General features: G+C 35.4%; 1 protein-coding gene across 4 annotated transcripts in view; it reads right to left on the bottom strand.

Annotated features, from left to right (window-relative positions):
* Positions 1-24,095, bottom strand: part of TRPS1 (transcriptional repressor GATA binding 1) — a 255,646-nt gene that overhangs the window by 209,666 nt on the left and 21,885 nt on the right. The window contains exons 1-2 of one of the 4 annotated variants that reach the window (XM_029223279.1): positions 8,783-8,860; positions 1,673-1,833 (exon numbers count right to left, since the gene is read on the bottom strand). The exons of 2 other annotated variants lie outside the window; for them this stretch is intronic. In XM_029223279.1, the coding sequence (XP_029079112.1) occupies positions 1,673-1,709 (37 nt within the window). In that variant the 5' untranslated portion in view covers positions 1,710-1,833; positions 8,783-8,860. Of the gene's footprint in view, positions 1-1,672; positions 1,834-8,782; positions 8,861-24,095 lie in introns of those variants that run through there. One more of the 4 variants, XM_029223278.1, reaches the window with a different exon arrangement.

The raw sequence follows: 24,095 nt of genomic DNA, 5'->3' as shown, positions 1-24,095 counted from the left end.
ATGAATCACTGAACCAAGATAATGCACTAGATACAGGATAAGGAATCAGTTACAAGGTAATAATTCACTTTCTTGAATAATGTCAAAAATAGTGTAACTGTACTTAAGAGAGTATATACTCTGCTCTTCTTACACACCGAGAATGTTAGTCACCAAAATATCCATAGAATCTCCCACTTGGAACGAGAACAACCACCAAAAGAAAAACCATTTGGAGTTTCCAGTGAAGGTGATAGTCATGAGGCATGTAAACCTGCCTGGCGTGGGGGCAAGGGAGGCAGTATGGTCTTCACCTTGGTGTCATTACCATTAGCTCCTAAAATTAACTAAGTCAGGTAACCATCGTTAGAAAAAAATGGAACACTGGCTAACTAATTTATCTTCTAATGTTTGCATTTTAATGTCTTATCTGATGCTGTTGACATTTTAGACCTCTATTCCTCTGTCAGAACAGCCAGAACTTGGGAACTTGTACCAACACATGGAAGACTGGAGGGCAATTTTACTGGTGGTCAACAAAGGGAAAACTAAAAGGGAAAGAATAAAAGGGAAGCTTAAAAGAAATAAGTTACAGTCTAAAATATAAGAGTTTGAGTCAAAAATGTACTGTTTTAACTTGGACTATAGTAAAGGAAATACTAGTTTATAGAGTATCAGTCATTCCTGCATACAAAAATGTGATGATTTGGTACCGCATTTCATGCATTTCCCTCCAGAATTTCCTGTTTGTTTTTCCACTGGATTTTAACATTTCCTCCATCATATAAATAAAATCTAACAGTGATGCACCAAGATGAAATAAATAAGGCTACACAGAAAAGCTAAAAATCTATATGAAAGGCAGGATTCATGAAGAAAAAAGGATGAAATAATCCAATTCATTAAGATTATCCTTCCATTCAAATGAAAAGAAAATGGTTTATGCCCATATATTAAGGTCAAGGAAATGAGAAAAACAGCGACATCTTACACAGCAAGGGAACTAAGATAAAATACTTAGAAATGAACAGATATAAATATGTCAATAATTGAAAAAAATTAATGTATTTTCCAGAACAAAAAAGTTGGATCTTGCTGATTTATTATCATCATGAAGAACAGTAATGGGTCATAGTTTAAAAACTACTCAACCAACATCTATAGTGACTGAGAGAAAATATAATTTGATTAAATTATCATCCTTTCAAATTTCAGTTCATTCTTTCACCCAAGAACAGACCTTTACAACCCATATGACTCACTGAATAGGGCCCTTAATAATATACATTGCAAAGAATGTTAAACTGCTAAAACTTCAAAGAAGTATCAGAGAGGTCATTTGGGTTTTATTTTTTTTTGTTCTGGGGGGAAGGGGCATGTTCTTTTTAGCTGCTTTTAAAAAAATCATGGTTAATTTAGTTGACTACACTTTGAAGTAGTTAGAGAAAAAATAATTTTTTACTGGAATTACATCGCTATAATTTTTCAGAATGACATATTATGTAAATATAAGCACATTCGCAATACTTCTAAGTGGAAGAAACTCCCCTAGCAACTCATAAGTTAGATACCGTAAGACCAGACCCACCCTCAAGTTATTATCTCTAAGACAAATAACAGATTGCATGACATTGTACTGTGTGCCAAAAACTTTTCCAGTTAACAATTTCACTTGAAAAAATAGATCACATACTTGTAAAATCATACCCAGCATTGACTTCATAAGGCATGTGGCTTTAGAGTGCTTTTTTTACAATTATTAATTCTATTAGTCAACTAGCAGGAGGGTTAATGCAATTGTCTTAGAAGACGATCAGAAGACACAGAAGACATTTTGAGAGCTGATCTGTACATCTGCAAAACAAAACAAAACATATTTTCCTTCCTAAATGATGTAAACATATTTTAATGGATCACACCTAAAACACATTAACATGCCAGCACCGCAAGCTGCTTGAAAGATACCTGATAAAAGCATGAGTAAATCTTGGGCAAGATTTTCTCCCTCCCCTGGGTTTTAATAAAGCAACAGGAGAAGGAGAAACATGATATAAAAGATTATAGAAGTCATTTTCACAGCAGAGTGTGCTGCTGACAAAATTAGTTAACCTCGAACTGCCCCTGAACCTGAAGGTACACAATACTTACCTGCTCTGGGGTGGGGATAAAACAGCTTAATTAGTAATCATGGAGGGGGCCTGCTTCTGGAAAAGACAAAGTGCACTTGCCTAACTGCACGGTCACAGCTAAAGACATGGAGTGGTACCCATAACTAGTCTCCTCCAGACTCACAGTACCAGTGTACATATACCATGAGGCTGAGAAAAGAGCTATTTCAATGCCATCGGGAATTTTGCATCAGATCTAACTCTTGCCTTACCAAGAGTTACAGAAACATTACATATTATAACATGTATTACCTTTTTAGCTATTTTTAAGTCATATTTTCACTCTTGATAAATAAGATTGTAAAGCTATGACTGAACCAGCATTCAACCATCCTTATATCATCTCTTTTTTTTAATCTGAATGAAATTATTGAGGCAGATACTGCATTAATGGTCATAATATAATTGAACAAATGTACTACATATATACACGTGTGTGTGTATGTGTGTGTGTGTATATATATATAAAAATATATATAATCACATCAATGAGCCTTACTCATGAGTTTTGCCAACTCTGTTTTAAACTTTTTCATTCTATTGTACAGCAATATCCCTCACACTGAGTACCACAAAAGTTCAAAATGCCAGTCACAGAAGGTCCACTATAGACAACCATTTAGACAACGGGGCAAAAAATGAACGAAAAGTGAATTGGGCAAGGAGGAGCTGAAGAACCTAAATGAGTACTACAAGGCTCAAAAGTGCCAACTTCAGTCCTCTATTTAATTATGAGATAAAAACCGACCTGGGGGCTGGCTAGGGGACCAGAGGGTAACAGTGAGCATTCCCACATTTACATCATTTTCCACCTGTACAAACACATGAATGCATATTACGTGCCAAGATTGTTAAGCAGGTTCAAAACGTATTTAGCTTCCTAAAAATGCTCTAACTGTATTAATTTTTATTACTGAGATATAAGACATTCCATTTGCAAAAATCTCAATTTCCATTCTTATCTCCTCCTAAACTAAAACTTAAATCTATAAGTTTTCTTTGCATTTTTGGTAGAAGAATTTATTAGAAAAAAGCAATAGCGTACTGCACTATTTCTGTGTTACAGTATCACTAAGACAGGTTTATGCAGTGGAAACAATCAGCATTAGAGCTTAAAATATAATTCTGGTAAGTACTTCATCTCACTGATTAAAATGCTTAAATATACTATTAAAAAATTTTTCTATAAACGACTGTGACTTATGTTCCCAAAATGGCACCCTCACAGCAAAAGAAATCTAAGTTTTCCATTATTACCCAGATATTTTAAACTATTATTTAGTTTTATTTCATCTATATGAATATATAAATAAGTATGTATATAAATATGTATGTAGAAAAATATATACACACATACATTTATGAAATACCTTGCTCAAATAACCTTGCCATAGATAATCAAATGAATTATTCCACCAAAGGAATCAACTATCATAGTAATTTAAAAAGAGAGCTGAGATCACACAACCATCCAATGCAAATGAAGTTAAGAATTTATTTCCATTAGATGAGAAACTCCTTGAAGGTAAGAGATATAAACTCTTATGTTCTTTGTGGCATCTTGACCCGAAACACAGTAAAGAATCAAAACCTAAGAAGGTAGAAGGGTGCACAAATCACACATCCAGTTTCTGAACCTGATTCAGATCACCAGCTGATGTAATCAAGGGCAAGCCCTTATCCCTTCTCAGAGCCTCTCTTATCCGTATAATGAGGGAATTACAATAAATTATTTCTAACCTGCACTCTGCCTCTAAGACTCCATGATGGTTCTGGTTAATAGCTTAAGCACTTTAGTTTTACCTTAGAAAAGCTTTACCCAATTTTCTTGAAACATTACAAAATATTAAGCCATCAACAACTAAGGGTAGCATAAATACCACTGACACCTACCATTCACTGTTTTCCATTTTCTCCAACTTTCATTCAACACATGTATATCCAACAACAGCTATGTCTGAACACATCCAGCAAGAGGACTTCATTTTATTATTTGTCATCATTTTAAGAAAGGAAGGATATTTTTCACAAGTAAATAAAAAATTATAAGGAACTCCTCTTTCTAAAAAAAGCTGAAGCTTTTGAGTACTTTTCCAAGCAATAATTTCAACTAGGTGCACTTTCAACTGATACTTTCTCTCTCTCTATGTATGTACATATACATATATATGTGTGTGTGTGTATATCGATATACATACACACACACACGTATATATAAACACACACATCTTTATATATATATATATATAAAACCTGAACAAGACTAAAAAGATAGGGAAGCAAGACTATGTAATCTGATCTCAAGCTCTAATCCTGCTGAGTATGATTTTTATTATAAGTAGCAGCTCTTATCATCATAATATATAATACCAGATGACATTTTCTTATTGTTTTTCCAGATAATAAATCTTTCAAGGGTTTAAAATCAAAGCTTTACACAAAAAGAAAAGATATCATAGTCTTCTCCTTAATATATGTTTCTTCCAGGCTTGTCTGTATCAACAGCCCAAGAGTGCTGAGTTATTAATTACACATTTCATGTAGCTTTTATTTAAAAAATTAAAAAGAAAGAAAAAAGAAAAGCAAATTGTTTCTTTTGATCAAAAGTCCCCCACAAAGAATTTAAAGAATTAAGCAAGTGATAGCAAAATAAAAGGAAGGTCGAATCTTGGGCTCATGGCAAACTAGATAGCTTCCATATGAACAACATATAAAGTTCAGTTTTTAAAGAACATATGTGTTTGCTCATTGGTTTAGGAAAAAAAAAAAACTTGAATCCTGTCTACTCCATATATACAGATCAAAATCAGATTGCTTAAGTGAACTATAAAATGCAAGAGAACACTGTTTATCCAATTCACAAACCCAAGAATTGTTGAAGGAGTTTAAATGTTTTCTGTTTCTTCAGATTCCAGGGCAATACTTCAATGGTAGATCGCTTTTTCTGTAAACTGCTTCAAACTTCATAAATCCAGTGTCAGATCCTGTTCTTTGCTATCCATGTCTATTTAATTTGCTCTCTCTGAATTGATTATTCCTGAATCTTTAAAGGTATTTCTGGACATCTTAAATCCTGTTGAGATTTAAATGTCATCACCTTCAAACAACTCCCATCAAATAAATCTCTTATTAATTCACATCAAATTAATCCATAATGATCACTTCTATTAACATATGCTTCAGAGCACAAAGCCCATTAACAGTCATCTGGACACTAGAACTAACCCAGGCCTTTCTGAGATAAAATGCACACTATTTAGATATCCGATTTCAAAGAATTTTGATCCTGGCCCAAACACATTTTATTAGGCTTTTATTTCATCATGCTATGCTCTCTGTATTTTAAATATCTCATTTCAAATGTACTAGTCTAGGTAAAAGGAGATAGTCTGGTAAATAAGTAATAATGTCATATTTGCCAAAATGAGTATCCATGTATCCATATACATCTTAGAGAAAGAATTTCATTAAGTACTTACTCTTATAAAAAAATTACAAAAAAAATTTTGGGGGGTTGCCTTTAAGGACTTTATACTAGAAGTCTAAATGAAACTGTAGGATATATCTGAAAAAATGAAGCATCTGCCTACTTCACTAAATGGGATAACTAAAATAGAGCAAGTGTACATCATGGAAAATCAAAGAGAAAGGGCATTATTTTTCCCTTCATAACAGGTGAGAGGCAAATGTATTAAAGACTCTGATTTGAATAAAATTACAATTTCACTAAGCAAATTAAGAAATGTTACCATTCACTGCCCATACATAAGTCATTTTTCCTTTTGTATTCCTCTCCAAGAAAAAAAAAAAATAATTAAAATAATCTACAATGACAACGGTTGATTCAAACAGGCCAATCTGACTTTGCAAGTGTGCATGGGCCAGGCTCAACTTTATCCTTTCTTCTTTGTTAAACTGAGAATATTTCAACTGGTCCACGGGCAAAGAGCCAAACACAGCACTTAAATTCAAAAAGAATAGCTCATGGAAAAGTATACATGCAATTCTTTATCTTGATGGTTATGATGGGAATTGACATTTTATTTGTATGTAAATTAGATTTCTACTGATAACAAAAATAATGAGTGCTGTGCTCCATAGGAATGCCTTTGACTTTCTTCCCAGCATTTGCCCCAAAAAATCTTTGTATATTAAAGGTAATTTAATTTTAATATATCGATGGTGCTTTGTCTGTTTTCCAATCTGTTATTCAATTGTAAAGAAAATCTCAATTATTACCTCAATCCAGCTATGTAACTGGCTTACAGCTGTCTGTGTCCTCCCATAAGAAATCTGTGTCAATCACTGCCAATCCATTTGGTAAATTAACATACATGTACAATATGGTGAATCTAACAGATGCATTCCATGACAATTCAAAAAGAATGTTCACTGTCTTCAAAGCACTGTTTAAGTGTATTAGGCAAAGTTTTTGCTCATTTTTTTAAGAGTGCCAAACTAGACACAAGATTAAAACAATCGCCATGAAGGATATTGAGAGCTTATACTGGTTTTATATACACACACATACATTTTTTAAACACACGTATATCTATGTGTTAAATATAATATCTATCATAATATGATATTTAACAAATGTCATATATAATACATAACATAATGTATACATGTATATGTGTGTGTGTGTGTGTATATATATATATATATATGTATATAAAATAGCCAAAGTGATGGGGAACATAAATTTGTGCCACCATATTCAACAGTTTTTGCTTACAACTCTGGTAAGTAACTTGAAAACCACTAAGGTACCACTTGCTCATCCCTAAGGTACCAAAGGAAGCAGCTTAAAAGGTCTCATCCATCGGAGACCAATAGTCCAATGAGTACCTACCAGGTAAGGCACAAATATCACGAGGAATCAGCAAATGCATACAGGCAATGAAAGGAAATTAAGAGTAAGTTCAGAGTGTTGCTCTATATATAAGTTCCAAGAGGCCAGGGATCTTTATTTAGTTTAGTTTAGTTTTTTTTTTTAGATTCTTTTTTTTTAACATCTTTATTGGAGTATAATTGCTTTACAATGGTGTGTTAGTTTCTGCTTTATAATAAAGTGAATCAGTTATACATATACATATGTTCCCATATCTCCTCCCACCCTCCCTATCCCACCCCTCTAGGTGGTCACAAAGCACCGAGCTGATCTCCGTGTGTAGTATGTATTTTTAAAAGTTCATTTAAGCTAACAAACAGTACAAAGATATCTTTCTCACTGTGTAATGAATACACACTAATGACATGAAATTTGGTTTAGACACCCCCCTAGTTATTGCTAAATGCCTAATGTAAGCAACTTAGCGTCATTTTCCCTTCTGATAAAAGCAAAAAAACAAATTATACACACACAGGTTGGAATCATTTTTCTCTTTTGTTAAGTACACTGAAATTTTTCAAACAAAACTGGTCCTGTTTTAAATGGGAAATATTTTAAAACTGGAAAGCAACTTTTGATAGTGGAATAGGTTAAACCACTTTTTCCTGACTCCGAGGATGAGAAAAGTTTTACGTATGAAGGAAAAATAAAGTACACACAGAATTCCTTCGTAATTTGGGTAGGTAACAGGCTTGGAAATCTTCAGCTGTAGGAACTTTTTTTGAATAAACCATTATTTCTGGACCCTGCCTATGCTCACCCCAAATTTAGCTAGGCTCTATCTGGAATTTTACTATGGTAACTAGTTAAGCACAGATGACAAGAAATTCAAGAATTTTCTCTACGTTCTTTCCATGATATTAGCCTCAAAAAGAGAAATGTAAGGAGGTTCCTTGGTCAAAATAAGTTTAATGGAAACTGTCTAATACTTTATACCCCTTCTTCATAGATCCACAATGTACATTAGCGATTACAGCTCTGAAAAGTCCTGGGGGTTATACAGTAGGGAGTCTGCTCAATTTGGATTGGAATTTCCCAATCTCATTTGGCTTTAAGTCACATTCTACCACTTACCAACAAAGCTAATGCTCTGCTGAGCACAGCTGGAGATGCTGCTCTTCTTGCCTTATGCATACGTAATATTTTAAAATGTTAAATAAAAGCATAGGTAATGTTTTTAAACAAAATAAGTATTCTATCATTAATTTAGCAAGAAAACTAGGATGCTCTGATATGAAGTTGACAATTTTGAAGGGTTTTGTTTTGGTTTTTTTCCAGCATGGTTATCAACTCTAAAAGATCAGGATCTATTATCATGAAAGATTTAGATTCAGTATTTTAAAAGAATGTGTAATGGCAGGGGGTGAGTCATGCTAGAACATCAGGGGAAAAAAAGGCAGGAGATAAACATCAATGCACACTATGATCTCCAATGTCCAAATCATATATGCATAAGCATGTATGGATATAAGCCCAGTGTTATCTCTGAGCTAAACAGTGTACACAGATATCACTGCATTAAAAAGTCCTATTTTTTCAGTTATTCTTTCTAATGCTGTCCACTATAGTTAATCAATTTAAAGCACTACCACCTTGTGTAATAAATTTGTCTCAGTCTTTTATAATAACTTTAAATGTATCTGATTAAACTTAGGAACAGAAATATGGCAGGGAGTTTAAGGAACTACCGTGTGTGGAAAGCAGTCAGAGACTGAACCAGGACTGCACCGAGGGAACTTACAGCATCAGTAGTTCTCAACTGCTTGAAGATACTGGAGGGGCTTCCCTGGTGGCGCAGTGGTTGAGAGTCCGCCTGCCGATGCAGGGGACACGGGTTCGTGCCCCGGTCTGGGAAGATCCCACATGCCGCGGAGCGGCTAGGCCCACGAGCCATGGCCGCTGAGCCTGCGCGACCGGAGCCTGTGCTCCACAGCGGGAGAGGCCACAGCAACGAGAGGCCCGCGTACCGCAAAAAAAAAAAAAAAGAGAGATACTGGAGAGAATACGTCTAGCCCACACGCTCCTCTCTGGTTATTAATAAATCCCATTCCCCCAAACTCAGCCTCTGCTTCCAGATTCATCTGTACCCATAATAAAGAATAGAACACCAGTGTCTGGACCACAGTCAGGAAACATGTGTCTTAGGACTGAGTCTGTGACTTCATCCTTTCTAGTATAGCTTAATAGAGTCTAGTTCGTGTTTCTGGGTGATGCAGAAGAGCAACGATATATATAGAGAGGGCGGCCTCCCTACCTCACCCTTCTCAGCTCTTGCTTCATGGGCTCTTGGATTTTGTTTTATGGCTATTGCTTTCCCCCTACCCCCAAAGATGAAAACAAAAGATTAAAAATAAATTTAAAAATAGAAATAGGCTGGGTAGATGCCAAAGTAAATGTGAAACAGGGAATTTATTTGAAGTTAATTTTAAATGCAGAGTCAGACATAGTGGTGAGGTCACGGTAAGGGCCAAGTCTGAGAGGATGACCACATATTCAGGTTACTCGTGGACGCCACAGCACCTCCTTTACCATTCACCAAGCAAGAAAGAACGGCGGTATGATGCATATAAGTGGGGCTCTAGAATCAGTGAGGGCAGAAATTAGCTCACTCATTAAATATTTTGTATAGCTAATCTACTCAATCTTCACATTTAAGTTCAATACAAACTTAAGAATCTATCGAAACACACGCACACAGACATACCCACACACACCTTTAGAAAAGACTTTCACCACCTGCACCCCAATTAGTAATTTCTTTTCTCCGTCAATCTTGTTGTGGACACCTGTCACAACAGAGTAAAGGAAAAAAATATATATTTATATAATTCCAGATTCAGGTGTTTTACAAATAATTCCTTCAAAATCTTACTGAATTTTGAAAGAAGTCAAAATTCAGAACTAGATTTTATAGGTTCACAATCGTGAATGTTAATGTATATCATAACCTAAATTTTTAGTGAATATCAAAAATTTCCTATGTTATTGTTACCGTGAGCCAGACACTATGCCAAGAATGTATTATCTCATTTGATTTTCATTTTTAACAACAACTCTTTAAGTAAGATAATATTATTATCCACATTTTACAGATGAAGCAACTAAGATTTAGAAAAGTTAGATCAACTTGCCGAGGTCAACAGACCTAGCACATGGAAGAGTTAGGTCTGAAGGAGTCTAGGGCCAAGATTGGTTTACCACTGCATTTCTCACAAACTCCCTAATGTTTTTATGAACTACAGTTAAGCAATGCATTCATAGATATAAAAGTGATAGCACTTTAAGAAACTTACAAGAGAATAAAACCTACCAGACACCATTTTACAAAGATTACCATCAAATGTACTTGATGTACTTGCTTGGCTCTATATTTGTGTCAAGCAAATATACAATCTTCCCAATATTCTCATGGACTACTGGGTTATCCTAATGTTTGAATTTTCCTCCTAACACCTAGCACATCACTAAGGTTATGAAATTATTCAAGTCCCTAAATGGATTCACTTCTACAAAGTCTTTACAATTCCCCTGAGCAAAAGTTGAGTCTTTTCTACTATCATCTGTGGCGATGTATGCACACCTCCTTTTTAAGTGCTTGCCACGCACAATGTAATTATGAGTTTATGCTTTAGGCTACCTCCCTAGACTATGAAGTCCTCCAGATCAGAAAATACCATTATTAATATTATTAATGTCAATTCAAAGTAGTAATATATATCCATTCATGTATGTGACTACTTAATAAAAATTGATAAAAAATGAATTTATATATTTAAATATTTATATGTTATCAACGATTCTCAGAGGCTACAACACACTTCATCCTTAACAGTGACACACTATGATAATGATTATTAGAGGGAAACATAGTAGCCTAATGGGGCTAGGGACATACAAGTTTTTTAAAAGTTCAATGATACTAACACGGTCCTCCCCACTGAGACAAGCCTACTACCCAGAGTAGACACTCACAAAAGTTCTTATTGGATAGATGGATGTTAGCACACTTAGAAATCTTCGCTTAGTGTTTATCTTTTCGAGGAAGGCCTGAACCTCTGGACATTAGATAGTCTCGCAAAAATAAAAACTAGAATATTGCTACAGTTGTCTCATTAACGTAATTAATAGCAAATCAAATCAAGACATACAGAGACTCAAAGTATTAATTTTGACATTATTTAAGCTGAACAAAAATCAAATATCATAGTTCTGGATCCACAGTCATAGAGCAATAAATGCATAAGTTGTGAGAAATAAGAATTATTAAATTTGTTTTTTGAAACTGTGAATCACACAACTATGTTGGTTTGATTTGGGTCCTATATATGTCTATATAAATTATAAATTTACATACTGAAAATATTTGTGAACTGAATTACATAAAGGAAGGTTCATTAAAAATTAAGCACACTTTATATAGTAATAATTCTATAATAATGTTACTATAGTCAGTAAAATGAATTTTATAAGTTCATATATCTGCATGATTATTTCTATTCTATATATGAATATCATATGGTATTTAATGTATTTACAATATATATTAATATTTACTATAACTACATGCATTTATATATATAAATTTTATTTACAAATTTTTCACCATGTAACCTCTAACATTCCAAAATTCAAAATATTCTGTACTAATAGCATAATATATAAAAATAAATAAATGTCTGTCTTTTAAAGGAACAGACTGGAACATAAAAGAATACAGAAAAGTCTAAAACGTCTGGATCAGACTCCTAGCAACTTAAAGCATCTGGACTGACATAAAGCCAGAAGTTCAATTTAAAAATGTGTGCATGCACACAACTGCACGCACGTGCATGCACGCACACACACACACATTCACAAGAATGCTCACAACATCATTATTTGAACTGTCAAAACTGGAAACAACTCAAGTGTTCATCAACAGAACAGGTTTAAAAGTTGCAACATACAATGGAATGTGTGGTCATACAATAGAATATTATGCTGCAATAAAAATAAATAAATTACATACTACAACATGGATGAATTTCACAAACGGGATGCTGACTGAGAAGTCAGACATAAAAGAATGCATACTTTTAATGCATTACGAATGCTGTGCTTCAACGCACGCAAAGCCTCAAAACAAGCAAAACCAATCTAAAGTGTGAGCAGTCAGGAGAGTGATTAACTCCTGTGGGAAGGAAAGGAACAGAAGAGGAGGGGGCACAACAACTGGGCTTGGAGGGCACTAGCGATGTCTCTGTTGACATGAGAGATAGTTACACAAGTGTATTTATTTTGTAATAACTCACTGAAGTACAGACTTATGATTTATGCATTTTTCAGATAAAAAGTTAAAGTGTGTGTGTGGTTTTTCAGTGAAATAGCAATTGCTCTGCAGGGACCACGGAGTACATAATATATTGAGAGGAATCCTGTCAGCTGATATTTTTTATGGGCAAATCAAGCCAACCAATGGAGTGGAATGTCGTCATTGACCATTCAAGCCAAGTTGCAGGGCACAAAGAGCCCAGATGTGCCAAGTAGGCAACAAGGTAGTAGAAGAAAGAACAAAAGAGAAATGAAGTGAGAAGAACCTAAAGAGTTCTGGGCAAAAGAGATTTGAACGGGTGAAAGGTTTAAAAAGAGGTCAGAGGTAAAAACAGGAGCAAAAAGCAACAGACACCCTAAGAAAGGAAAAGATAATATCGAAGGAAACAGGAGAGCGATCTTGGTCTTGGACTCTGGTCGTAGTGGAGGGGTGTCAGAAAGGTGCAAAGCAAAGACACATATCTGTAGTTGTTAAGTGTATCATTAGGACACACGACACACGTAAGACCACAGAGACAGGCTAAGGAAAGGTGGAAGAGAACACATATTTGTTGAGTATCTATTATGTACCAGCCATTTGCTTCTTGGCTCACATAATTTTCTCATTTAGTCCTCACTGAAACCTGCGAGGAATCTATTCGCCCTATTTTAACAAACAGGAAAACTGGAATTGAAAAGGGGTTAAAGTAACCTGCTTACCTGAGAAGACTGGATTGGAATAAATGAAAAACAGCCAATCAAACAACACTGTGGCTTTTTCAGAGAATCCACACATTGAAATCCTGAGTATTTTTATAAGGCTGAATAAATGCCCTGTTTAAATGAAGTGTAGCAGATTCTACCTTGATCTAAGGTAGTTGCTCTCAGTCTACGTAATAAGGTATTCCATCTCACACATCGAACAATGATAGGTGTTTCTCACCTTGTACAAAAAAGATAAGTTAATAGGTAAAATTCTATCAGTTTTAAACTTTCCACCTGGTTAATATTTTCTTAAGACTTTGGCTTCTATTATCACGTGGCTTCCAAAAAGGAATGAACAAGCAGCATACAAACGTTAACAGAGAAACTCGAATGCAGCATTTCTTAAATGTATTTCCTGGGACGTTTAGTATTTGTTTTGTAGGTACAAGCAGACATATAATACAATCACATTTTATCCTACGGAAATCGCTCCAGGTTTGTGTGTGATATGATAATTTAAGACTATTTCAGGGGGTTTCTCAAAGAGAACCATAAAGTCCGAGAATATAGTCATCTAAATGAGCTTAAGAACCTTTGGTTGAAGCAGAACAAGAACTGGTTGGCTGGCCCCGCTTTGTACGCTTCCTGTACGTCAAAGCATTAATGCTCTATATATTTACCTGTTGACTCCAGGAAACAAGTTGAGGTATGGATGGGAAAAGCTGTTTGAGAAAGGAGCAACACAATGCCTAGAAAACAGTGTCACTATGTTGTATTATTTAAAATTAACTGCTTCCATGATTCTTTTGAACTTTTTGTGACCTGACATTTCACAATGACAATTTTACCTAGTTATTTCAAAATCAAGGTTACTGCAGAGTTCACCTGAACAAACAATACTGGGATCTGGTAATATTATTATTATCTCATACCTGCAAATGATGCCTTGGTTATTTAGGCTACAAATCAGGGTTCTATTCAGGAAATAAAATGCTGTTATCAAAATGACTTCATGAAAAAGTTAACATATCATGAGATTGACATACAGTCCTTTTAACCTTATTATAATATTAAGAATGCCCTGTTTTAAGGTTAAAATAGAACAAATTACATTACAAGTGAGACATGACAGAAATCTCTAAGAAAATTGTAGCCTACTAAGTGTATACCATATTCTGGAGGGAAAAAAAAAAACAGGCTGTAGGTCCCCAAATATCCTGCCCTGGTTTATGAAAATAAACATGGAATTCTCCTTCACAAAGTATCATCAATATGGTCCAAATGAGCTAAAAGAGGAGGTGGACTCCGGCAGGTAAGGACCACAGTTCAGAGTATGAATGGCAGAAAAAATACAGGAAATACTTTGGACAATGCTAACAAGCTACAAGATAGCACTACTCAAGAATATTTTTTGATGACCCAGAATATTGCTTGAAAGAGAACCGCTTTAGTCTGGTTCAGTAACTTATACTTAGAATAATGTCTCATAATTTATCCCCTTGTGCATCCTTCACCTCACTCTCATGAAAAAATTGCAAATGATTACCCAAACAAGCGACTACTAGAATGTTTTTCCCAGCAACCCAGGTCATGTGTATCTGCAGGCATCAGTACCCGTTTAGCACTAAATCTTATTTTTTTGTGCAACTATGACAAAAATGACCATATGCTATGATTACTGATACTTATATTCAAGAATAAATTAACATCACATTTATTCATTCAACCTGTGTTTTTGCGGGCATAGAGTTAGGTGCTAAGAAGCAGCTGGGAAGGAGGCAAGCAGGGAGGCTGCCCTCCGTGAGCTTCCAGTCTAGCCAGAGAAAAGAAAACCAGGACAGAGAGGTGCCTGATCCAGATCTGGTATAACAAGAGAGGGTCCTGGGGGGAAAAATGAGTGCAAACTGAAAGAGCAGAAGCTGGCCAGCCGAGAGCAGAGAACTAAGGGAGTCAGGCAGGAGAAAGAGCAAGTGGAAAAGGCCATTCTCCCTCAAGAGAGAATGTGGCTTCTTAATGGAACTGAAGGAGGTTCTGAGGGGTTAGCCATTTCAGTCGTGTTTGGTTAAAATTTTCAATTCTGTGAAATAAAGGATTAAAGCATAAATCCTGTGGGAAATTCCTATTTTTCTGAAAAGAGTACACAATTCATTTATCATCCATGTTCACAAAACTTTAGATAAACTCTTCATTCAAAGTATTTACTACTGGGATATGGATAAATCTTCTCTATAATTATGTTATGGAAAAAGCATTACTGAGATAAAAATAATTTAATATTAAAAATACTGTCTCTGACTTCAATGCAATTTTTTTACCATATGATAAGATAGTGCCACTACTCCTATAGTTTCTTATCATAAGCAATTAAGTATAATCCTGGAAATAGGACTATTATATTCTGAATGAATTTATGTTCATTTATATGTTAATATATTAATGGTTATATGCATATGTATAATCTATTGAAAACTGATCTCTTCCCAAAAGCTTGATATTTAATTCACATTTAATTCTCAATAAAGTTCCTGTTTACTCTGCCATGAATGCAGAATATTAATAGTTTAAAAAATGATTCTGATTCATCAGTCTGGAAAATAAGGTACCACGGCAATGTTGAATATCATATATACATTCTGCTTATGGGCAAAGGGATTTCATACTAAAATTTCTAATCAATTAATTCACTCATACAGTCTAAATTTATTGAGCACATAGTATATTTTAAACAATGTTGCTGATTACCAAAAAGAGAAGAAATTTTAAGAGAAAATTATTGCTTTCTAAGAAACGAGCTCCCTCTGTCAAAGAAAGAAAGTTCACAGTAAGCATCTCAGTAACAATACAGGATGAGACAGGGTTATGCACCAAAATCAGCAGTGCAAACAATAAATTCCTTTGGAGGCAAACAGTTAGGTCCTAAATGTCTGCTATTATTTTTATGAGTATTATTATTATTTCCACTATTTATTTCACTCATAATAAAAGAATGTAATGTGGTCAAGAGCAGTGGAAACATTTAAGGGAGATGAGAGTGAAGATGATCCTGAGGAAGAAATAAGAAATGCACAGCTCTGGGGAAGAGAAAACAGCACTGCAGAAAATACAGGATGTAAGAGAAACAAAGGGTTACTCTCCAATACAAACATGCCAAGGGAAGAGTCTGAATTACTAAAATATGTGGTTGCAAAGTTAGTAAGACAGAATCTTGCATCCTAGTTGATGAGGCTGGAGCACTTGTAGAAAACAGGAACCCACTTGAAGTTTCCAAGTAGAAGAGATTAGGAAAACTGAACTAGACCTTGTGTGAAGCATTCATTGAAGAAAAGTGAAAAACGAAGAATGTTATGTATTTCAAAGACAATCAACTATGCTTCAACTCTGATCATAAAAGAAGGGTGAATTTTTAAAAAAACATCAGAGACTTCTTACCAGTTCAGATAAGAGGATGGGGTTACTGACATACCTTTGCAAGACATTAATGATATGGATTATTTAAGCATTTATGTGTCACTATATCTTTCTATAGTTCAAATTGGGAGTTATTAATATTTTATGTATCTGCTTCCAACTTTAAATCCTTGCCTGGATGGTGTTTTCCTTTGGTCATTCATATTGATAGTCTCATGACCAACTACAGTACCCATAAGTGAGTAGGTGCTACTTAGTAAATATTTGTTGAGTGGACTTACTGAAATTTAGTGAATAAGCTTCTGAAGCTTACTGAAAAGACAAAAATAGTTAATCAGCTAACTAACCTAGCTACTTGACACCCGTTTGTTTCTGAACTGCCTGCCCATATTTAGTGTTTTATTTTAGCCCTGTTTCTCCTGACTCCATTCTAACTCTTCAGTTCTTAGACTTGCGGCCTTTTATGAAGTTTTCCAAAGTAACTTAAGAAAGCCTTCCAAAATGATCTCCAGGTCTTCAGAGTCCCACTGGGAACTCACTCAGAACGTGGTCAGAAACTCCATAACGATCCAACTAGTACATTCGGATCCATGGAATTCAGTAGTTAAAATAATGGCCAGGAAGACCCCAACACAACACACCTTGAAATAAAGATTTCAAGCCAGATCTACACAGAGGAAGAGTTGGCAGACCTCAGGTTTAAGTACTAGAGATCCATCTAAAATTTTGTTTCACAGCACTACTTCCTGGTCACCACTCAAGTGTCCCATTCTTCTACATCCAGATGGAATTTGTTTTTAAAGTAGGAACACTCCAAAATCAGGTCACTTTTAGGCAGAGATCAGCCCTCTTTGTGCCCACTCAAAACAATTCCTCTAAGACTGTAGCAGAAAACCTGAAGAGTGAGCACAGGGCATGAAACAAGGTGACCTGACAATCTGTATTAAGGCCAGGAAGGTACCCTTAGGCACAAGCCACACTGCATTTTTAGCCAGAAAATTTCAGGTTACAGGTTTGAAGTAATAGAGCTTGCAAAAAGTTGTGGGCAGAGATCTCCTTGTACTTCCAAAAACAACCCCTGGCAAAACTGCTTCTTTTTCGAGGTTGAATAGGATAAATAGAGAACTGCACACGCTTAAACACACACAGTTACACACACACACTCAAAGGATTACAGAAGCATATAAACCACAATCAAGAGTGGTTCTAGCCAGGTTTTATCCTCTTTGAGTTTACCTGTATTGTCTTTATTCCTGTAAAACATGTGTAACGTGTCTATTCTACAAAGTTAGTTTTTAAAGGAAATGAAAAGAGAAGCAGATACAAATTAAATGCATAAGACAAGAGACTGTAAAAGGCAATGTGGTATAACTGTTGGTCTTCATTCTACTCTTCCCTGCTAGACTCCAGGCTCCTAGCGTGGACAGCACACAGGGTAGGCGCTATACATACTCTGAATGAAAACTGACATCAAGATGCCAGTATCTATTGGGAGGCAAGATGTACTTCTTGAACAGGTAAATTCACAGTCATTATATGATTTTTTTAAAAAGCAGTCAACCAAACATTTTGGGGTAGAAAAAGAAAAAAAAGCAAATTTGACTATATTTCTCTTGTTTTCGCTTTTTTCAAAAGTCACTGAATTTTTTGCTTTAAGTCAGCATCTCTCTTAAACAGTTTGTGTACTAGAAGTACAGGGTAAATCAAAGAGTGTCAGCAGAATGTCTGTCGCCTATGTCACTTCATGAGGTAATCAGTGTAAGCATTGTCTCTTTTAACAAATTAGAAGCCCTTAACTTCTTAAAGCAGTTAATACCCAGTAGTAGCAGAATGTATATTTATAGAGTCAGAACGCCTTAATTACAGTCTATTACCAGGGAACGTCTTAAGCAATAAGAAGATTGGAAAACATTATTTAAATATAATCATATTTGCATCTCATTTAATTATCAAGTTTATAATTGTTTTCAAAGAAAAAAACATCCTTTATAAAAGGCATTTTGTTAAAATTCTTCATGATAGATTGTTAATTTTACGTACCTCCCTCTCCTAATATCCAGTGATATATGGTAATTGGAAAAAGAGAAACAGTTTCATGACTAAGATGATAAAACAATGTTCTCTGATTTTGAAAAAGGTTACCTTTTCCCTTGACAGAAAATATGCACTTTTTTCTAAATCACTGAAGGAAATAAGACCCTCTACCCCATTCCCCAGCTCCTCTCTATCCCTGCCTTTAAGAATCTTTGCAACAGCAAAACAACGAGTGAGTTCTAAGCTCTAAAGGGACACAGTCAAGCCTACAACTCAAAATTAAACCCACCCATTTGCTAGAGCTCATAGCTCTACAGAAATCACAGTGCCAATATGAAAATACAAGAGACCAAGTCTCTGGAAAAGGCCTTGGAAATGAAGTGTTGATAACAAATCAAATCAAAGACTGTCCGCAGTACGTGTTCCAAAGGGTTTGAAAGCAATACAACTTTACTTCACTGTCCTGACTTCTAAGATGTCCATCAATGTGGAGGAATATAGTCTATTTCCAAATGGGTTGTAGCTCTCAGGAAGAGATAAACTGATGTACTGAAAACCAAGTCTTGGATACTTAAGGTTCAAAGGGTAACGCTCTCATCTATACTCAGTCTCCCTTACATGGGAGGCAAGCCTCTGAGGTTCAGAGTCTGACAATGAGAGTTACGTATCCAGGTACTTAGGATAAGGCAGTCCTGAGCAATCTGTTTAACTAAACTCAGCATTACTGCCTAAATTGGGGGATGGGGTGCAGTGGGGAACAGTCTGGATTCATTTGCAGCAATTTTGCTGTAGAACTTAAATATTTTTGAAGAAATATGGTAACGTGATTATCCTTCTGGAACTAGATCCACTGACACTGTCACATTAACTCACAGCTTGTTAAATACTGTGCAATCTTTCTATAACATTCTTTGTTTGAGACTAGAATCAGCATATGGGAATTGCTCTTTTCCTGTTAAACTGAAGTCATTACTAACTACTCATCTGTGACATGTATGCTTTCTTGTAACCAGGGATTTTAGCGTCACAAAATTTAGAAACTGCCACACTGTTGCTTGGCATCGCTTTCAAATGTGACATCATTTAAATTTTGGAAAACTCCGTTTTAGTAAAAACACAAGTGGGTGCCAGGTTAAAGATGGCCCAAAAGCGGCAGCAGGGTCTCTAACAGGGACCAACTATGGTTCATTCTTTCAATCTTTACCTTCACATGCCTTTCATTAGAATCACATGGAATTACGATGAGCTCAACAAAAGCATTTCAAAATGGGTTATCAGATTACCAGAGTACAGAATGGCTTCCAGTTACTGAAGATCTGTATAGGAAAAAAACTGACGTGGAGAGGAAAAAGTCCCGTTTTCAGTTTCCTTAATTTCCAAAGCCTAAGGAATATGAGTATTTTTAAATAGACACATTAACAAACACTATATATGTGCATAATAATCAAAATACAATATAAAATACAAACACAAATATAGATATGAAACTACTGAGTCATGTAGCACAGGACGCAAAATAAATAGGGAACTGTGTCAAAATGATAAAGAAGTTTGCAGAGACTCAGTATCATTCAGACCCTCTGAGAGTCCCATTTGGGAAATTCCTGAATGATTTCTAAAACTTCCTCCATTATCTGAAAACTTGCATAGCAAAAAGAGAAATTCAAGTCACCTCATCAATACAAGCCCCTAGTCAGAACTTATGAATTTTTGATTCCAAATATAATTTTTGACAGCAGCACTTGTCAACAAAAATTTAAGATTAGTGCTCTTAGTAGGGATCTCTTTTCTATCAAATAAAAACAATTCTAATGGTTCATTGTAATTTCCCCTAGAAAATATAAGTGGCATCTTATGTGTCACTGTTAAGAAAATGCTTTGGGCTTCTAACCTTAAAAGAAAAAAAACCTTTATTAATTTTAATCATTTTGTTATTTTTGATAAACATATTTTGTAAATAAATATCTTTACCGCTGATGTTAAAAGCATGTCTGCTTCTTGGGAAAAAAAAAAAGAAAACACACACACACACACACTTAGCTTGAAAACTTAGGACATTTGGTTGCAAATGATGCCTCAGAATCACTGTACCATGGAATACAACCTACAGTGGCTATGAAATCATGTGACTATTTATTATTCTCCTGCGGAGAAACTGGGTGACCTCAGTAGTAAAAAATCATTTTTATTCACAAAATGTATATGATCATGTAGCACACATCCCATATATGGAAAAAAAAATGATAAATTCTAAAATGTCCAGAGAGAATCACAAAATATTATCTGTGAGAAACTACTCCTCAGGAAAGGGTCTGATGCATTCTGAACAAGTTACCACAACCTACTTACAAATAAGACAGTGATTAATTCTGAAGGGGAATTCTGTAAGAATACAAAAAGTAAGGTATGAGACAAAATCTCTGGCTTTCAAAAAGTCATGTATTAACACATGGAAAGGATGCTCAACATCACTAATTAGAGAAATGCAAATCAAAACTACTATGAGGTATCACCTCACACCGGTCAGAATGGCCATCATCAAAAAATCTACAAACAATAAAGGCTGCAGAGGGTGTGGGAACCCTGTTGCACTGGTGGTGGGAATGTAAATTGATACACTATGGAGAAGAGTATGGAGGTTCCTTAAAAACTAAAAATAGAATTACCATATGACCCAGCAATCCCACTACTGGGCATATACCCTGAGAAAATCATAATTCAAGAAGAGTCATGTACCACAATGTTCATTGCAGCCCTATTTACAATAGCCAGGATATGGAAGCAACCTAAGTGTCCATCAACAGATGAATGGATAAAGAAGATGTGGCACTGTATATATACAATGGAATATTACTCAGCCATAAAAATAAATGAAATTGAGTTATTTGTAGTGAGGTGGATGGACCTAGAGTCTGTCATACAGAGTGAAGTAAGTCAGAAAGAGAAAAACAAATACCGTATGCTAACACATATATATGGAATCTAAAAAAAAAAAGAAATGTTTCTGAAGAACCTAAGGGCAGGACAGGAATAAAGATGCAGACGTATAGAATGGACTTGAGGATATGGGGAGCGGGAAGGGTAAGCTGGGACGAAGTGAGGGAGTGGCATGGACATATATACACTACCAAATGTAAAACAGACAGCTAGTGGGAAGCAGCCGCATAGCACAGGGAGATCAGCTCGGTGCTTTGTGACCACCTAGAGGGGTGGGATAGGGAGGGTAGGAGGGAGGGAGATGCAAGAGGGAAGAGATATGGGAACATATGTATATGTACAACTGATTCACTTTGTTATAAAGAGGAAACTAACACACCATTGTAAAGCAATTATACTCCAATAAAGATGTTATAAAAAAAAAGTCATGTATGAAACTTAAGTATCAGTACAAATGCAATTTAAAATAAAAATGATGGCATAGGTCATTAATGACCCAAAGAATAAGGCACAGATGGACAATGTGAAAAAATAACCCAAAACATTTCTTTCAAGAACTTTTACAATTCAGAGTGGCCTCAAACACCAAAGTTTATACAACAGAAATCCAAACAGAAGAACTGATGAACTGAGGCATATATTTTTCCAAGGGAACAGTGCCGGTAGTCTGTTGGAATAAGTTGATGCCACACTTCCCTATAATACCTGACAGCTAGAATTCCGCTCGGTATCTGTCCTGATTATAATTCCTTAAGTTAAAAGTTAACATAAGGCCTTAGAAATACCATTTTTGAACAGTCTAATGAGTACTCCCATAGTTAATGATATATGAAAATTATAAAGATTAGAAACAGAATGATTATAATAATAATAAATATTCACACAGCCCTTCGGCATTCACCGAAACCATTCTACATGTATTATTATTATTTTTTTTTTTTTTTTTGCGGTACGCGGGCCTCTCACCGTTGGGGCCTCTCCCGCTGCGGAGCACAGGCTCCAGACGCGCAGGCTCAGCGGCCATGGCTCACGGGCCCAGCCGCTCCGCAACATGGGGGATCTTCCCGGACCGGGGCATGAACCCGTGTCCCCTGCATCGGCAGGCAGACTCTCAACCACTGCGCCACCAGGGAAGCCCTACATGTATTATTTAAATTGACTCTTTCCCTCGCCACACAACCTGAGCCCAAGTAATATTACTCACAGCCTATAGCTGGGGAGGCTGTAAACTAGAGATGTTAGAGACTTACTCTAAATCTGATTTTATTCCAACAAAGCCACTCCACAGATAAGAAAACACAGCTACCACCTATGGATCTTCCGAACACAGCTGGACATAAACCTATTCCAGACAATCAGATGGCCCTGAGATGGCTGAAACGTCTTTATTTTGTTTTCTACATAGCTGGTGAACAAATAAGCTTGGAAAGAGGACAAAGTCCTCAGATAATAGAAAAAGACAAAAAAAAAAAAAAACCAAAACACCAAAACCAAAAAGGTTGAAACATACTGTGATGCATGTTTATGACCGCTAAAGTAATAAATACCTCTTAAACTCCAGGAATAGTGGTTCCAACAATAAGAAAAATGTATGGTAGACTCAGTCTTTATTATTTGTGTATGAGAACCAGTCCTCCTTGTGCTGTGATTTCAGTACTTTGTTTTAAGAGGGTTATTATTCAGTTAAGAATTTTGAGGACAGAACAGGGCCTACTAATAATTGGGTTTAGTATGTGTTGACATTTTTATCATAAGATTATCATTTTCTTTGTGACGTATGACTTTTAAAAGATGTGTTGTATTAAAATCACTTCACATATTTAAGCGTCAACATTTTTTCAAACATCTTGAGTTCCATACTGTCTTATGAAATCAATTTACGATATCAACTTACATACTCTCCCTATGGAACTCAATACTAGAAGTTAATTTGTTACAAGTTAAAAAGGAGGATCTAAGTTTCCTTTTTTAAAAAAAATTTTAAAATTAACCAAGGCATCAATATAGAAATCCTATCATCTACAAGTTAAAATGGACCCCTCAGATCCAGCTATATATCAACTATTTTCTTCATGTCAGGCATACTGGAACCATCAAGGCAAAAATAAACCAAATGGATATAAATTATATGAATCAATAAAGTTCAATCCTTACTGAATATCTCTTGCAGTAGGGAATTTAAGAGCAAGTTTACTAAAAGTACTGAGGTTTCATGATATGGCCATAATAATAGGGGCTTCCAGAAAAGGAAACAGAAAGGATATAAAAAGCATGGCCCGAAAAAGAATTAATTTAAAAATAAACTTGATAATGTAGAGAGGGATAAAACTTGATAGGGATCCATGTAGAGCAACTGTCTCCAAATTTGTAATTCAAGAAAAATATAAAGGCCTCAATTCCCAGAACACCAAAAATAAAACAGAAGCCTCTGGCACTCCAAAAAGGCTCCATGTGCTTATGAAGACTACTAAATTATAACCTGAATTGTGATTTGGTGCATATGACTTTCTTGTGTTCATTTTATTCATAGCTTTCTGACTGAGAATACAGGAGATCCAATCCCTCCATCTACTCGAGAAGGTCTGTGTAAGTACACATACTTCAAAATGAGTATGCTTAAACAGACGTTTAAGCGGCTCCTTGAAAACTCTGTATGAGAAAGTATGTAACTGACTGAAAGG

The sequence above is a fragment of the Monodon monoceros genome, unplaced genomic scaffold (genome assembly GCF_005190385.1).
Source record: "Monodon monoceros isolate NGI ecotype Baffin Bay Population unplaced genomic scaffold, NGI_Narwhal_1 Super_Scaffold_14, whole genome shotgun sequence".
In the NCBI taxonomy this organism is placed as follows: Eukaryota; Metazoa; Chordata; class Mammalia; order Artiodactyla; family Monodontidae; genus Monodon; species Monodon monoceros.
This window is presented reverse-complemented; position numbering and strand designations above follow the sequence as displayed.